The 17,832-nt window shown below is 39.0% G+C and overlaps 1 protein-coding gene across 6 annotated transcripts in view; it reads left to right on the top strand.

Annotated features, from left to right (window-relative positions):
- LOC127639072 (non-muscle caldesmon-like) overlaps positions 1 to 17,832 on the top strand; it is a 72,359-nt gene that overhangs the window by 29,802 nt on the left and 24,725 nt on the right. For all 6 annotated transcript variants that reach the window (XR_007969920.1, XM_052120916.1, XM_052120915.1 and 3 more), the window contains exons 2-4: positions 2,679 to 2,775; positions 13,532 to 13,675; positions 16,967 to 17,330. Coding sequence is in view for 5 of the 6 variants with exons in the window: in XM_052120916.1 (XP_051976876.1) it covers positions 2,702 to 2,775; positions 13,532 to 13,675; positions 16,967 to 17,330 (582 nt within the window). In the remaining variant the exon portion in view is untranslated. The remainder of the gene's footprint in view (positions 1 to 2,678; positions 2,776 to 13,531; positions 13,676 to 16,966; positions 17,331 to 17,832) is intronic.

The raw sequence follows: 17,832 nt of genomic DNA, 5'->3' as shown, positions 1-17,832 counted from the left end.
TAATTTGGACACAGTATTCTTGCAGTTCAATACAGCAGTACAAGTGTGGTAATTTGGACAAAGTATTCCTGCAGTTTTCAGTAATGCAGTAAAAATTTGGTAATTTGAACGCAGTATTCATGCAGTTTTCAGTAATGCAGTACAAGTGTTGTAATTTGGACACATTATTCATGCAAGTTCTAGTACTGCAGTACAAGTGTTGTAATTTGGACGCAGTATGCCTGCAGTTTCCAGTAACCCCCCACTTACAATTTTTGTAAGTGTTCTCCTGTATCAGAACTATTTCTCACTCTTGTCACCCTCTTACATACATTGTGTGTGTAAAAGTTGTGTGTTGGGTAGAACCCCACAAAAAGTAGCAATTCTACTAACTTAGCTTAGCTGATTTCAGAACAGAGTAGGCTAGTAACATGCTACTTTTTCCAATCTAGTGTTGTGTGGTGCTGCTTGACAAAAACACTAAATCATAATGTGTCACACAGCATTGCGCTTGCAGATTTACAGCCAAGCAAACTGAGGTAATAACCAAACAATGGGAAGCAACCATTCATTTTAATGAATTGGTTTGTTTGGATGGTTCATTTCAATAAAAGTTTTAAAAATTAAACACAATTCAGTCTTAGTGTAGCATTTTACTTTTTTTTCTTCTTCTTCTTTTTTTACTACAAATAATATTACAAAAATATATTACAAAAACTTTACAAAATAAGAAATATTTAGTGAGATGCTACTGTTCATTGCCATGTTTTCAAATGAGTTACTGTATATAAACTATGGTGTGTTCTAGTTGTGTTTGTGTGGATTGGTCAAATGCTTTTTAATACTGTCAACCTTACTAAGATCCCCATTGTTGATCCCCTGATTGCAATATATTTCATATTATTTAATTATAAAGGTTTTGATGCTTAATGTAGTGTATGATATGTAATGTCCTGTAATAGTTTATGCTTTCTATTTGTATATGTGCTCAGTTTTTGTGTGCTGTTTTTCTATACTTTGACTGTTTGTTGAACTACTTTAAATTATGAGTAACTTGGAGCTTGAAAAGCTACAGTACAATTTCAAAGTAGCTTCCCCAACTCTGGTCATCTGTACAGAACTACAGTCAAGCAAGATGTTTGTGTTTTAAAAACACGATTTCCTTGATTAACTTACCAGCAACAGTTCTGAGTGCCCAGAGGGAGGGAATGAGCAGGAAAAAAGGAATGGATTGGGCAATAATTGGGAGTCGGTAAGGGCGAGAACGAGAGAGAGGGACAGTTTAGGAATTGGAGACAGAGAAAGGAAAAGAAGGAAAGGGAGGAGACTAGCACACTGGCTGTGATTGAGAGTTTGCATCATAATGGGAGAGAGAAAGATGGAGCGTAAAAAATCAGAAAAGAAAAGGCCTGCTTGGGTTTTTTCTGGCTACAGCTGGAGAAAGAGAAAGAGAACAAAATACTCTTTGTGTTGGTTCCATTTTTCAGCATTCACGCTTTTGTGGAAAACCTAGAAAAAATATCTGATCAATTTTAAAATTGTGGTTGCAGGCCATTAATGTCATGGAAATTAATAAAATCTTGTGATAAAATTGAAATGTTATGCCTGGTTTTAACATTTTTCATTGACAGTAATAACTCAATAACTCAAAAACAGAATTTTTTTTATAACCTTCTGTTCCATTACTGGTGCTTCAATATCTGCATTCATCCATTCGTCAAAAGTGTTCCCTGCATCAATACTCAAATATTTTTACTTAAATTTATGTATAACCAACTATTACATTTTTTCCTATTTTGGGGTAGTATGCTTGTTTAGCTTATTGTAAGGATCATTACAATTATTTTGTTCCTCCAAAGAACTTAAACAATCATTAAGGAACCAAAATCGTTAAGTGGAATCAGAATCGTTAAATTCCTGATGATTCCCAATCCTAGTTGAAGTATTAGGCCTCGTCCACACTAATACGCTTGCATTTGGAAATGCATTGATTTCACTACGTTTATGCGTCTCATTTACACAGGAATGGCGCTTTCTCCACTGTGTGTTTCGAAAATAACATTCATTTGAAAATGATGACGTTAGGAAACAAAAACGCATTAGTGGAGATGTGGCCTTAGTCATATGAGAGCAGGAGCGAGTGTAATTCTGCCATGTTTTCAAATTTACACCATTCCAGAGGTTATCACCTGTAAGATTTATGTATGGTGGTCTCAAAACTGCCCGTCTGAACATGACACACTGTAGAGATTAATGACAACAGCTTTATATCTCCTGGGTGGGCCGTGTTTCTCCACCATGCACCCTTCAGTATATTTAGTGAGAGTCTTTCTGCTTGACTTGAGTGGACATCCTGTGCTAACATCCTTTCCTCACCCATTCTCTCTTTCTCCCTTTCTTTTTCCCAACATTCTTCTTTCTTTCCCTTTCTCACCCCCACAATTTCCATTTTAAGTGGTATTATGAAAACAAACTTGAGATCTGTTTGAAGTTGGGCTGAAAAAAGAATGGTTGTAAATGTCTTGCATATGGGAATGTGTGATTTTTGCAGAAAAGGTCAACCAAATACACACAGCTGCTGTGGAATCCAGACACACATAACCATATTCAGTAGTATGTGTCATGTCGTAGAGGGAATATTCTGTGGATTTATGTAGGTTAATGTATGAGACTGAAGCAGACACATGTTCTTCTTCCAGGGCCTTACTCTCAGGACTGAAGCATGGATGACGATTTTGAACAGCGCAGGGAGCTCAGGAGACAGAAACGGGAGGAGATGCGCTTAGAAGCAGAGAGGTAATGTCACTGATGCTCTCTGTTTCTCAAAAACATTTTGCTCTGTAAACTGTCAGCTGTTATTGTGGAAGAGCTTCAGATTCATTGCACAGCTGATATGGCAAGCTGTCAGTTACTGTGTGTCCAAATTAGATGTTTTAACTGAACAGAGCTTTTTTGTACATTTAGTTTAGCCCCTTAAAAAGGAACAATCAAAGATGAGATTGTTGTAAAAAAAATTATTGTTTCTCTCATAAAGTAATGAGATTAAATGGGGAGCAAATTGAGTCTTTTGCTTAAAGGGATAGTTCAACAAATAATGAAAAATTTGTTGTGCATTTCTCACCCTCATGTTGTTTTTTAAGGCTACGTGTACATTAATCCGGATACATTTGAAAACTGTGTTTTCGTTTCAAAACACTCTCCGTTCACACTAGCGTTTTTCAAAAGTTGCTCGTCCACACTGAAACGTATGAAAGCGCTTCAATCGTGTCTCTGCGCATGCGGAAAATTCCTGTTGCATGTACGGACTGAAACGCAATTGTCCTCTTGTTCCGTCGCTCAAACACCAATTCCGAGTAAACTTCCCTTCGCCTTTGAATGAATGCAGTGTGATGATTGTACCATCACATTGTACCAGTACAACGCTATCAAAGTATCAAGAACAACATTGCCACTATAACACGGGCCGCCATCGTGATTGTTTTTGTTGGATAACTCACATGACTAAAAATGTGTCAACGTTTTACAAAGCATCCGTTTTCACAGTCCACACTACAATGCGAAAAAGCCATTTTTAAGTGTATCCACTTTGGAGTGCGTTTTCAAAAAGCGATTTCGTGGACAAAAACGCCATCTCAGTGTGGACGGAAGGCCAAAACGGAGAGAAAAAGATGCGTTTTCAAACAAAAACGTATTAGTGTGGACTAGGCCTAAGACTTTGTTTCTTTCGTGGAACTCAAAATGAGATGTTAGGCAGTATGTTTAGTCTCAGTCATCACTCACTTTCATTGCATCTTTTTCATTACAATTAACATGAATGGTGAATGAGGCTTTTTAGGGTGAACTGTCTCTTTAAAGGCCTCGATATACGTCCTACAAAAATCAGACCAGAAAGATGGTGTTTCTACCCCTGTATGAAGAAAAAAGATGAACTTCTCTGGAAGTATATCGAGGCCTTAAGTCTCCTGCTTCATAGCTTTTTTCTGCTAAAAAAAGACCCCAGAAATCTGATGTGTCTGAAGAGTTCTAGGCAATGGCTCAAACTGCCCAGATTTGCCAAGATACCAAAGTCTGCCATCAATCTCAGAAACATTTCTAATTAAATTATTCCATGACCAAGTTACAGTATCTGAGCTATGCTATCTACATTATATTATTGCTCTGTACTCAATTATCTCACATGTATCTATTTTTATATCCTCTATAGAATATTAGGACAAACATCTAATAAAATGTAGATACTTAAATAAAAAACCCATTATGTGAAAGAGCAAAACAGTTGTCCTCCGGGGTGTTCCATACCCTTCTGATTCTATAGAAATTGTGAACACTCAGTTTCACTATTTTAGAAAATCATGATGGGGGAAAAAAGGAACACATCAAGGGTTTGTCAGCTGATAGTTCTTAATGTACAGTTTTGTCCCAGGGACTAAAACAAGGCATTTGCTATATTAATACTGTTGATTTAGCGTGCAATTTGAGCTTTCAAATTGTTTTTTCTCCTCTGTGATGGTGGAGTGCAAAAAACTGGTGTTAATGTAACAAATGTTAAACATACAAGGACTGGCGCATTAGTGAGCATTTTGACCATTTATGGAAATGCGTCACTCCCATGAACACTAGCCACTGACTCAAAGACATTTTGCATTAGTGCTAGATTTCCTTTGAGCATTGTGCATTTTTGCAAACATGGACAACAGCTGTTTATGGAGATTTATGCCCTTGTCAAAATGAATTATGTATAATTACTAATGAACATGCAAATCTAGCTCATTAACATTGCAAACGGAGCTCAGGATCACATGAATCATTTCTAAATCGATATTCTTTCAACAGCAATTATTTGTGTGTGCACTGGCATTTCTTGAATTAAGTTAAAATACTTTTTTCTTGTTGGAAGCACAAATGAACACAATTTATTGAGGTTTATGTATGAAATTAACTAGATTTGCCAAAAGGGCAAGACAAATAAACATACATTCTCTTAAGTATTTTTTATTTCTCAAAATGTTGTTAATGTAGTTTGTTTTTTACGGATGTTTAGATATTTTTACTGGGAAATGAGGCAAAAATACTGATAATTCACAGTCCTGTGTTTGTTTCGAGTGTTTGCTTCCTGTACAGTCTTCCTGTTTCCTTAAAGCAACAGGAATGCTTTTTTAATCATTTAAGATATATGGGATATTTTTCACCTATTCTCAGACTGGAAGCTGAAGCTGATCATGCACAGATTAGGGCCCATTATATTTTACAGCATAGCATAAAAACTAATGCTTTTTTTGCCATATATATTATACACCTCTCAAAGGGTGGAATTGTTTTTCCCATGCCAAGTACTGCATTTGGCAGCAAGCTACAAATGCAGCAAGAGATTATAAATGCAACCCTTTCAACTTCTAAGACATGACTCCATGATTCTGTATTTATGTTCTCGTGGAGTCATTTCAATTTAGCCTGCTCCTCTGAGTCATAAAAGTGATAAAAGATTTATTTGTGCTATTAAATTGCTTCCATTAAACGCAGAGGCTGTAACAATCAATATTTACTCCTTGCCTGTAATTGAACTAGTCAAAACCGTCATCACAGTGCATGGTGGACACGAAAGTCAAACGCAGGCACGCTTTTCACATACATAGAATAAGCACTGTTGCCCTGCCAAATGGCTGTACATTAGAAGTGTTTACTGGCAGGGACATAAAGTGCTCCGCTTCTGAGCGAGAGCAGGACGACGGCAGATGTTGGCTTGGTGCTGCCGCGGAAAACCAGCAAGAGCCTGATAATGCGCATACACTTAGGAGCAGCTTGGCATTCGAGCGCAGCTGCATTTTACATCAGGCGATGATGGCTTGACGTGCACCAGTCCTTTCCATTGAAATACGTGTCAACATTTCTACTGGTCAAAATGACAGGAGAGAGAGAGACTGTGCATTCTGTCTTTTGTTCATTACTGTAAATTACTGACTGTGCTAAGTGTGTTACATTTTAACTTTCGGTATGATGCAAATATGAAACAGCTTTCTCTTCTGTACTTACTCTAGTCTTAGCCTCAGATGGCATGTGACTGTTGCATATTGCACACATTAATAGAAAGAGCTTTTTCTTAAAGGGATAGTTCACCCAAAAATGAAAATTCTCTCATCATTTACTCACCCTCGTGCCATCTTAGATGTGTATAGCTTTCTTTCTTCTGCAAAACACAAATGAAGATTTTTAGGAGAATTTATCAGCTGAGTTGGTTCTCACAATGCAAGTGAATGGAGACCAGAACTCAGAAGGTCCAAATATGACATAAAGGCAGCATAAAAGTAATCCATATAACTCCAGTGGTTAAATCTATATCTTCTGAAGAGATATTATAGGTGTGAGTGCGAAACAGATCAATATTTATGTCCTTTTTTACTATCAATCTCCATCTTTGTCCAGCCCCAACCAGTAGGTGGCTAAATGTGACAGTGAAAGTCACTTCCTCACCAGACTGTGGAAAGAAAGTGAAACTGTAGATTTTCCAAAAGAGATCTACACCCACATCTATCATATAACTTCTGAAGATATGAATTTAACAACTGGAGTAATATGGATTACTTTTATACTGCCTTCATGTACCTTTAGGACCTTAAAAGTTCTTGTCTCCATTCACTTGTATTGTGAGGACCAACAGAGCTGAAATATTCTTTTAAAAATCTCAGTTTGTGTTTAGCAGAAGAAAGAAATTCATACACTTCTGGGATGAAATAAGGGTGAGTAAGTGATGAGATAATTTTCATTTTATGTGATCTATCCCTTTAAATCATGAGCTCCAATGTGACTGGCTGATTGCAACATAATTTCCAGGTGTCACGGTGCATAGTCAGTCCGTTGGGACACTACATGCTAAAATTAGTGATTCAGAGGAGCAACGAGTCACTGGATTTGCCAAAGTTAGCATTAAATCTATAAAAAAAAATTTAATAGACTTGTTTCAGGCAGTCAGAAGAAAGTAAATGAAGGGCACAACTGTATATTCTGCTTTGTTTGCGGAGTTATATCTGTACAAGTCGACATAAAATCTAAATTGTCCCCATTTATTTTTAATGGAATGTTCTGGGTTTTAAACTACTCAAGCTCAATAAACAGCATTTGTGCCATAATGTTAATTACCACAAAGGGTTGACCAATGTGCTGCACAATAAAGACCAGAACAATTAGACAATACAGTATCATTACTAAAATACAGTGGAATAAAACTTCCTCATTGGTTATATGCCAAATCATAGAGATAGGTTTTTAGCTTAGATTTAAAAACAGATAGTGATGGTGCAGATCTGATACAGAGGGGCAGAGCATTCCATAATCTGGGTGCAGCTACTGAAAAGGCGCGGTCACCCGACTTTGGGATGCACAACAAACTCTGGTTGGACGACCAGAGAGAAAAAGCGTGATGATATTCAGTTTTTTAGTGCTAGTTAGAAGTCTTTCAGCTGCATTTTGAACTATCTGCAAGCTGGATGAATCTGATTTGCTAATCCCGAAATACAGTGAGTTACAGTAATCCAGCCTCGATGTAATAAAGGCATGTATTACTTTTTCAACATTTTTACTAGACAGAATGGATTTAACTTTTGCTAGTAGTCGAAGCTGAAAAAACATGATTTAACCACTGTGTTTATCTTTTTGTCAAATTTCTGACCATCATCAAAAACCACACACAGATTTTTAACCCAAGGCTTCACAGAAAATGATAAATCGGCGAGATTTATTTTGGGATTTATCCGATGGACCAAACACTATTATTTCAGTTTTACTCTCATTAAAATTAAGAAAATTTAAAGACAACCAAGCCTTCACATCAGATAAACATATCATAAGTGCTTCCAAGCCATTAGAACTCTTTTTTTTTTAAGGGCAGATAGATTTGAGTGTCATCAGCATAGCAATGGAACGACAGCCCATGCTTCCTAAAGATAGAACCCAATGGAAGCATATATCATGAAAAAAGAATGGGAGCTAAAATCATACCTGTCAACATTTGGGTCCCAAAATCCAGGAGACATCTGAGCAGGGGGGTGTGGGGGGGGGGACAGAAGCAGACTAAATACATACAAATTGTGCCGTTGTACAAAATGTAATTTTTCCCACCGTGTCTGATATTAAAATCAGTGCGATACACTTTGCAAAATGCGTGGGCATTGTCGATATGGCTTTGAGATATTAAATTAAATTCTTCTGTCCAGCTGTTGTTAAATTAACATATTTTATATTATATTTAGTTTTTTTCACCGGAGCACCACCTGAGTCTTCTCACATCTACCAGTGATGCTTGATTCAACTTCCCTCTCCTACTACCTGTGCAGATATCAACAGCGCAACTGGGTTGTAGGTTGCCAGGTTGAGGTCACAAATGGGTTGAAATTTGTATGATGTGTCAATTGTGTGAGTAGGATGCGTTTCATGCAAGATCTGGCAACTGGACAACCTTGGAATAATATACTGATGTGATTATTCATATAAGAAGGTTTGGGTCATACAAATTACGGGAGTTTCCCGGGAGAAATAACAAAAAGGGAGATGGGTGTGAAATACGGGAGACTCCTGGGAAAAACAGGAGTGTTGACAGGTATGGCTAAGATAGAACCCTGGGGCACACCACACGAAAGAGGAGCTGACTCAGATGAATGTTCACCAATGTTAACTTTAAAACTTCCATTAGAATGATATGCAACTGGTTGTGACTCGTACCTCTTTTATTTAAAAAAAATAAAATAAAATAAGACTGTACAGGTGAAACTCGAAAAATTAGAATATCGTGCAAAAGTTCATTAATTTCAGTAATTCAACTTAAAAGGTGAAACTAATATATTATATAGACTCATTACAAGCAAAGTAAGATATTTCAAGCCTTTATTTGATATAATTTTGATGATTATGGCTTACAGCTTATGAAAACCCCAAATTCAGAATCTCAGAAAATTAGAATATTACATGAAATCAATAAAAAAAAGGATTTTAAATACAGAAATGTCGGCCCTCTGAAAAGTATAATCATGCATATGTACTCAGTACTTGGTTTGGGCCCCTTTTGCATTAATTACTGCCTCAATGCGGCGTGGCATGGATGCTATCAGCCTGTGGCACTGCTGAGGTGTTATGGAAGACCAAGATGCTTCAATAGCGGCCTTCAGCTCTTCTGCATTGTTTGGTCTCATGTCTCTCATCTTTCTCTTGGCAATGCCCCATAGATTCTCTATGGGGTTCAGGTCAGGTGAGTTTGCTGGCCAATCAAGCACAGTAATACCATGGTCATTGAACCAGGTTTTGGTACTTTTGGCAGTGTGGGCAGGTGCCAAGTCCTGCTGGAAAATGAAGTCAGCATCTCCATAAAGCTTGTCTGCTGAAGGAAGCATGAAGTGCTCTAAAATGTCCCGGTAGACGGCTGCGTTGACTCTGGACTTAATAAAGCACAGTGGACCAACACCAGCCGATGACATGGCTCCCCAAACCAACACAGACTGTGGAAACTTCACACTGGACTTCAAGCATCTTGGATTGTGTGCCTCTCCATTCTTCCTCCAGACTCTGGGACCTTGGTTTCCAAATGAGATGCAAAATCTGCTCTCATCAGAAAAGAGGACTTTGGACCACTGAGCAACAGACCAGTTCTTTTTTTCTTTAGCCCAGGTAAGGCGCTTCTGGCGTTGTTTGTTGTTCAGGAGCGGCTTGACAAGACGAATACGACATTTGAAGCCTCAGTCCACTCCTTGTGAAGCTCCCCACACATTTGAATGGCCTTTTCCTGACAATCCTCTCCAGGCTACGGTCATCCCTGCTGCTTGTGCACCTTTTTCTTCCACACTTTTCCCTTCCACTTAACTTTCTATTAATGTGCTTTGATACAGCACTTTGAGAACATCCAACTTGTTTTGCAATTACCTTTTGAGGCTTTCCCTCCTTGTGGAGGGTGTCAATGATGGTTTTCTGCACAACTGTCAGGTCAGCAGTCTTCCCCATGATTGTGAATTCAACTGAACCAGACTGAGAGACCATTTAAAGGCTCAGGAACCCTTTGCAGGTGTTTAGCTGATTAGAGTGTGACACTTTGAGCCTACAATACTGAACCTTTTCACAATATTCTAATTTTCTGAGATTCTGAATTTGGGGTTTTCATAAGCTGTAAGCCATAATCATCAAAATTATATCAAATAAAGGCTTGAAATATCTTACTTTGCTTGTAATGAGTCTATATAATGTATTAGTTTCACCTTTTAAGTTGAATTACTGAAATTAATGAACTTTTGCACGATATTCTAATTTTTCGAGTTTCACCTGTATTACATTTTTCACTGTGCTCCAAAATTTCTTTGTGTGCTCCTACATTTTTTCATTTATGAGCGCATGTACTCCTTGGGAAAAAGTTAGCGTAGAGCCCTGGATTTTATCACTCTAAAATAATGTCATGTTTACATCTTGTGGCTATACTTTTTTAAACAGTGTGTGCTTTAATGTTGATGGACTGGCCCGTTAACTTCAATTTTAGTGGTAATAAATGCCACATAATGCCACAAATGCTGTTAATTGAGCCTAACTTGTATTTAACCTGCAACATTCCTTTAATATACTGCATGTTCCTGTATTATTGTGCATTATTCATCACTCACATTATTCCAAAGTGAAAAATGTGTGCCTTTGTAAACTTTTTACAAGATGTAACAAGTCTCTAACATGTTTAATTTAACTCAAAAATATGTAATATTGCATTTTAGGTTCTTTCCCATGACTTTGGACAGAAATTGGACCGAAATTCTGACAACAATTTCTAATTTATTTGGTTCAAAATGTTTTGTGCGACTGCTGAGGCACTGTTTAAATGAGTTGCAACCATGAACTGTGATTTGTTGCTCAGTGAGTGGTTCATATCCAGACTAAATTACACTGAAGTCTGGCTACATGAGACTCTTACATCAAATAGATGCTGAAAACATCATGTGAAAAACTGGGCTAAACACTCAGGACTGCGTTTCCCAAAAGCATCACAAGCTAAGTTGATCGTAGTGACACTGGCGCCAATGGTTTCTACGATCTACTTAGGTATGATACTTTTGGGAAATGCAGCCCTGCCCAGATCTCCTTTGCATCTAGTCAGGTATTTGGTCTGAGCCGTCTCTAAAACAGATTAACAGTCAGAGTGCTCATGCTGTTTTAAAAGCACCATGTTCACAGACTCCTGTGTGATTGCCGTGACCTTTCCAGAGCCTAAATATTCCAGCACAGTGCTGGGTCACTGATGGACCACTTCATGAGGCACTTTTGTAGTACTTTTGCATCCTTTGAAGCTTGATAGCCTCAGACTCCATTAATTGTTAATGCATTAAAAATAGTGAATATTGCAATTTGGCAAAATTTCTCCTTTTGTGTTCAATGGTTTGAAATGGCATGAGGATGAGTAAATGATGACTGTATTTTCATTTTTGGGTGAACTAATCCTTTAACATCCTTCCTTATTGCTCACAATTGACACAAAAGTGCAGAAGAAAGTCACATTTCTATACATCAAGCTGCCTTAGCTGCCTTAGCTGCTATTATTCTCTTTGGAGTGGTGACCAACTTGGCGCCACACAGCTCTGCTGTTCCCATGAGAGGCCAGGAAGAGTGCAGGAAATAACACCCATCCTCAACGTAAGGCCAGGTCCAAACTCTCTCTCTCTCTCTCTCTCTCTCTCTCTCTCTCTCTCTCTCTGCCTGGTAAAAGAAAGGCCCGTTTCAGGGTTTACATGCTACAGGGATGCTGATACTTAAAGCTGCAAGGTAATGGGGTGGAAATGAGAGCAGGTGAGCCACTACTGTGGTCAAATAAGGAATGGACAGATCAATGGAGCTGGAGATAAGTTTGAGGTCAGTAGGTGCTTTCAGAAGAAGGAAGAGTGTAGGCAGAGTGTGGGAATAGAACACCAATTTGGCACAATCTCTCTCTCTCTCTCTCTCTCTCTCCATCTGTTCTCATTTTTTCTCCCAACCTTTAAGACTGCTCTCTAGAGCCTTTGCCCCTATGTGCAATGTTTTCATTGACATTTCTGAGATGTTTGGACCAAAAGAAAATACTTTGAACATATCCATGAACATATCCATGCGTTCACGTCACCAATCAAACATTAGGACACACTTGACTGAATTTATATGAACTTTTTGATCTAAAGGCTATGCTTTAATGACAAATATGATAATCCTAATTTAATTGTATATAGATATAAGAATACTTCAATATGGGTTTTTTGTTTTGTTTTGATTACTATTGTTCTAAAATGGGCAAAAACAAAAAAAAGAACAAGTAGGTGTGTCCAAACTAGTGTACGTTGTCATTTGTGCTATTACGAGATCAAATTAGCTGCAACATTTACTGCATATAAAAGTAATTTACAACAATGTAACTGTGGCTTCCTCTATAGAGTTTATGAATCTAATAAAACATGTTACTCACTGCATAGCGATCACCACACATGCTATAAAACAATTAATTGACCAAATGATGTGGTCTATATGGAAAACATGTTCGGCTGATGTGTTTGTTTACTGGTATCAAAAACATTCCAGTAATGCCCTTATAACAGGCTTAAACCAAGAGTTTCAACACCTGCTAAAAAAATGCAGCGACCCACCTGAATGTTATTGCAGTTGCCGGTCAGTGTATTTTCTTTCTGTTAGAGATGTATTTTCCTAATTATAGAGTTCTGTGCAAAAGTCTTCGGCATTTTTAGCATTTTTCTTAAAATGGTTATTTATATCTTTAGCTGTAGTGTCAATAGTTAATATACATTCTAGACTCCTATTTTAGTTGTAAGTAGGAGAATTGGTGCTGTTTTGAAGGCAGAGTTGGTCATACCAAATATTGATTTAGCTTTTTTTATGTTTACTAGACTTTGGATGATGTTAATTTGCATTATTATTTAAGAAATCCTTACTATGCAAAATTTTTCACAAGTGCCTAAAACCTTTGCACAATACTCTGTGCGTGCGTGCGTGCGTGCGTGCGTGCGTGCGTGCGTGTGTGTATATATATTAGTAAAATGTGATTCCTTATACTTTGGGTTGAAATATGACCTGGATATGTTTCATGGTCAGGCTCCATTAGATGCACCTGTTTATACTGTATTTATATAAAGAGAAACTAATGGGGGAGGTGATATTTTCAGATAAATCCTACTGTAGTAATGGAAAAAGTTGTATTGCAGTCATTAATAAAAATACACACATTAAGAGAGGTACAGAAAGTGTGAATGCACCATGAATACAAAAAACAACAATACATAACCAGGAAATGCGAGATACAGAAAGTCTGTCAGAGAAATGTGAAAACTTTGCCTAGGTTACACAAAAGTGCCTTGAATGTTGTTTGGGCTGAACGCCACAATGCTGTCAGGAGCCTCTCATCAGCTGCCAAGCCAAATACACAAACACAAACACACCGCTTACAGCCAGTGAGAGTTCAGCCCCAACTGAAGCAGTAGCAGTCATGACTATGAAAATCTGAGCCTTGACATGAGCCTTGACTCTTACCCTTACCATCTAACTGTCTCATTGTGTTAAGGATGGCATATCGTCGGAACGAGGAGGATGAGGAAGAGGTGGCTCGTGAGCGCCGGCGTAGAGCGCGTCAGGAAAGACTGCGCAGTAAAGAGAGCGAGGAGTCGCCCTACCAACCTCAGAGCACAGAGCTCAACAACAGCCATAGGTGACACACACAAATATTTTCAGTGATCAGCACAGCTAATACTGTTATTCTGCAGACTTTGTTTATTGTTTTTTCAAAATCCAAGACTAAATGTATCAATTGTAACTCATCTAAGAGCTTTCAAGCTACATCCACCATACTTCAATTGGTGTGCTATATCTTTTCTTGCTGATCAGAACTGTAGAGAGAGAGAGAGAGAGAGAGAGTCTAGCAGAACAAGGCATTTGTGAATTGTTTACATTAGAATTTTTGACAGATGGAGTTTGAATTAACGATCGTGCCATTGGACCATTTGAACATTCCGTCAATATAGTTCTATGGGATTTTATTCTATATTTGATTGTGTGAAAACAGTAAGTCTGATTAGTTAGAAAAGGTACAGCAACTTGGGTAAGAACAGTCTGAAGGTCTGTGCCAAGTTTGGTGGCTGTAGCTTGAAAGCTTTTGGAGGAGATACAGTCCAAAAAATTGTCTTAGTTGAGGGATTAATTTTTTTTTTTAAGAAAGTCTGTAGGGTAACATAACTAGATACAATTCCATAGCAATGCCTAGCAACCAGCCAGAACACATTAGCAATGCCTAACAACCAAACAAAACACCCAAGCAATCAGCCAGAACAGCCTCGCAACGCCTAGCAACCAGTCAGAACACCCTACCAACCACTTAGTAATGCACTTAGTGTCTGACTTTCTGTCTGTCTTACTGTAAGGCCTGTATAACATTTCAATTTCAAATTTTTACAACTATTTTAAACAATGCTGTGGAAGATCTCCGTTCATCTGGGAAAGGAGGAAGCGGCAGCCGGAACCACATTCAGCAAACTTTAATTACACAGAACATCTAACTGAAAACACATCAGAATAGACACACACACACAGAGCGGCTGCTTGTGTGTATGTCTCTCTCTCTTTCTCTCTCTCTGGCATCCCCAGCTCTTCTCTTATCACTCTTCCGCTGATTAGGCAACTCAGCGCCGGGCGTGCATCCTCACGGCCCGGCCACGCCCTCCTCCTTGTCACAAACGCTTTCTCCAGCAATCATCAAAGTTTGTCTTTATGAACTTTACCTTTCTAGTGTAAAAGGTGGTATAAGATGATTGGTAGTACTGTGGTGTTTTAATGTACATCATGGTACTGAAAGATTACCATATTTATGTACCAAGCTATTTATACATGGTACTTTAAAGACTCAGTTTTGCAGCTTTTAGTTCATGTATTTCCACTTTGAGGTTATCATAGATATGCTAAAAGTTGACCAAATTAAGGAATATAAACCTATAATATTGATGATTCATCTTGCACTAAAATGTTTGTCCAATCAAATGCTCTCTAGAAAAAGGACGACCCTCCCACTAAAACCACCTGCCACAGACTAAATATAGCATGTGGTAAACCATGGTTATAGCTGTTACATAAGGTTAATGGCTTTTTAAAATAAGAGACAAGCCCTTCAATACTGTATGTCTAAATGAAAATGTAAAAATGCAGAAAGAAAATGTGAGGGTTATGTTTAGGGGGAATGGAAAGTCCCCTCCATATCTGTGTTTTTGAGACTCAATTGGTGCAGCTGTAATCTGGAGCCTCTACATTTTTTACAACATGCTTAATAATGCATGAAATTCTGGACTTTATTTCTTTCACACTACACATACTTTTACATACTCTCACAACACCAGTACTGTATTTAGACCTCTGTAGTAGTCTTGTTGCATCTTCCTCTCTGTCTGTAACCCACAGCTCTGGTGGGTGGCACCAATCAATAACTTCCTGTAACAGGTCTGCATTGCGGAAGCAGTGTTCTCTGCTGACATGTTCAAACACTGTGGCTTTGTTCTCTGAATGGACACAGAAGGCGGTCAAACAAGACCAGAGTTGTTACCCGATGTGTGACCAGACATAGCTCCAGCTTTTGTCAGTAGTGCTGACGCATAGTAAACGTTTGCCAAATGGTGCAGTCAGACTGCATTAACCTACAGTGGCAACTTGCACATGGTAGAAGGGCTGGGCACCCAACATCCTAGTGCACATTGGTTATAGAGCCCTAGTATAAATATGATCATTTACATCTGCACTTCAACCTCAAAATCAATGCTTTACTGTTAAATGTGCCACTTCATGCACAAAATGTGCTCTAGGATTGGTAATTGCATGAGTGCTACCAATTTAGGTATTGGTGCCACCATCTGTTGAAGTTGGTGGCACAGGTGAAGTAGAGGCACTTCTGAATATAATGATTAACATTTAGTCACACATTAAGCTGATTTGGCCTAGGCTGAAATTGAGTTTGACAAACTTCATGGTTAATGTTGTATCCTCCTTTCCCTGATGGGAATGAGACATTGTGTGGAATGTAGTGACACAAGGGGTCTTTCTTGAGAGCCTCGCGTACCTCTAGATTTGAGAAAAGGCCAATGAGAAATTGACAGACAGAATTTGCATTTCCGCCCCGGACACACAGGTGCAAGCAAGCTAATGGGTGCTAGAAGCAACTGTATCGGCCGCACGTAACCCTCCCCTACGCCCCCAAAAATGTGTCATATACAGTTCTTTGGTTCCCAGCACCCCAGAGGGGGGAACAAGCAACATCATGGGGGCATGCCGGCCAGCTGCGGCCTTTCTCTCTCTATGTTTCTCGTCATAGAGCATAAAGCAGCTCGTCATAGAGCATAATGCTATAAAATGCATCGGGGAAGGCGTTGTTTTCCTTTCCTATTCTTTCAGGGAGAAAAGGCTCTGTGGATACCACATCCTGTCCTGGCTGGGGGGAGGTGACATGTGACTAATATGTCACATGGGTTGTCAAGCCACACCTGGAAGTGCTGTGGTGGTAGGTCCTACCTAGTGAGGGAGGAGCTCTACAAATACAGCGACCAGGGCAGAGAGACTGCCCAAGGGAGAAGCGGGTCCACCAACAGGGGGACCGTACCGCGGAAAAGAAATCACAGGGAGTTGCCTGAAAAGGGAATTAGGCCTGTGGAGCCCTACCCCAGTACAGAGCACTTGAAGCTTGTAGTGGGTCTGGTCGCAAATTCCTCTGCTGAATTCGCAGACCAGAGTGCTAGGGAGGAGTCATCCAGGGAGCCGAGTTTGAGGGATCTCCTGGGATAAGAGCACACGTGTTCGCCTCAGTGGAGGGGAAAGGTATATAGATATCAGTATCAGCATCAGCCAGTAAAGATTCCATATTGATCTATCACTAGTCATTTTTGCAGAACAATAACATGTATTTATGGTGCTATATACAGTATTATATGTTTAATCTTCATTTCTCTTCTGGTTGCTTCTCTCTCAGCATGACAGTGTCAGAGAGTATCTCATCCTCAGTTGTGACCTCCAACTGGGCAGGTGAGGGAGATGATGAAGAACAAGCCCTGCTGGATCGGCTGGCAAAGAGAGAGGAACGTCGACAGAAGAGAATGAAAGAGGCACTGGACAGACAGAAAGATGAAGAGACCAGCAACATCTCCCACCACAGTCTGGAGGACACCAGCATTGGTCTGCGGCGTGGCAGGAGCTACGAAGCAGAGGAGGAGCAGAACACCAAGGAGGAAGAGAAAGAGGAGGTGAAACAGGTTGAAGAGGAGGAGGCCCTTACAAGGGAGGAAAGAGAGGAGGTGGTGGAGGAGAAGCCAATGAGGTCTTACTGGAGAGAACAGGTGGGTTTATGAAATGGACAGTTCAGCCAAATATTACAATTCTGGCAACACTTACTCTCATGTCATTCCAGAACCTGTATGATTATCTTTCCTTATCATGAGTGAAAACTGGGCCTGTTAAGCTGCAAAATGAACAACATTAAAGTTCATAAAAGTTTTCCATACGACTCACATGCTAAATTCCAAATCTTCTGAAGCCATATGATAACTTTGTGTGAGAAATCTTTGTCCTCTGTACCTAAATCAAATATGGTGGCAATGATGTCTAAAACACAAGAACCAATGGGATTTGACGACAATAGCATCAATGCACCATTTTTGTTGTCCACACGACATTTATTGTCATTTTAGAGCTTCGGCAAAGAGTCATATTATCAGTGAACAACTTAGATTTCACAGTCACAATATAGCACAAGATATGAGATATTTTTATGGTGCTATTTCAACTTTCACTGTATGGAGAAGAGCAGCCAGGATATTCTTAAAAAAATCAACCTTTTGC

Source organism: Xyrauchen texanus, chromosome 47 (genome assembly GCF_025860055.1).
Source record: "Xyrauchen texanus isolate HMW12.3.18 chromosome 47, RBS_HiC_50CHRs, whole genome shotgun sequence".
Classification (NCBI taxonomy): Eukaryota; Metazoa; Chordata; class Actinopteri; order Cypriniformes; family Catostomidae; genus Xyrauchen; species Xyrauchen texanus.
This window is presented reverse-complemented; position numbering and strand designations above follow the sequence as displayed.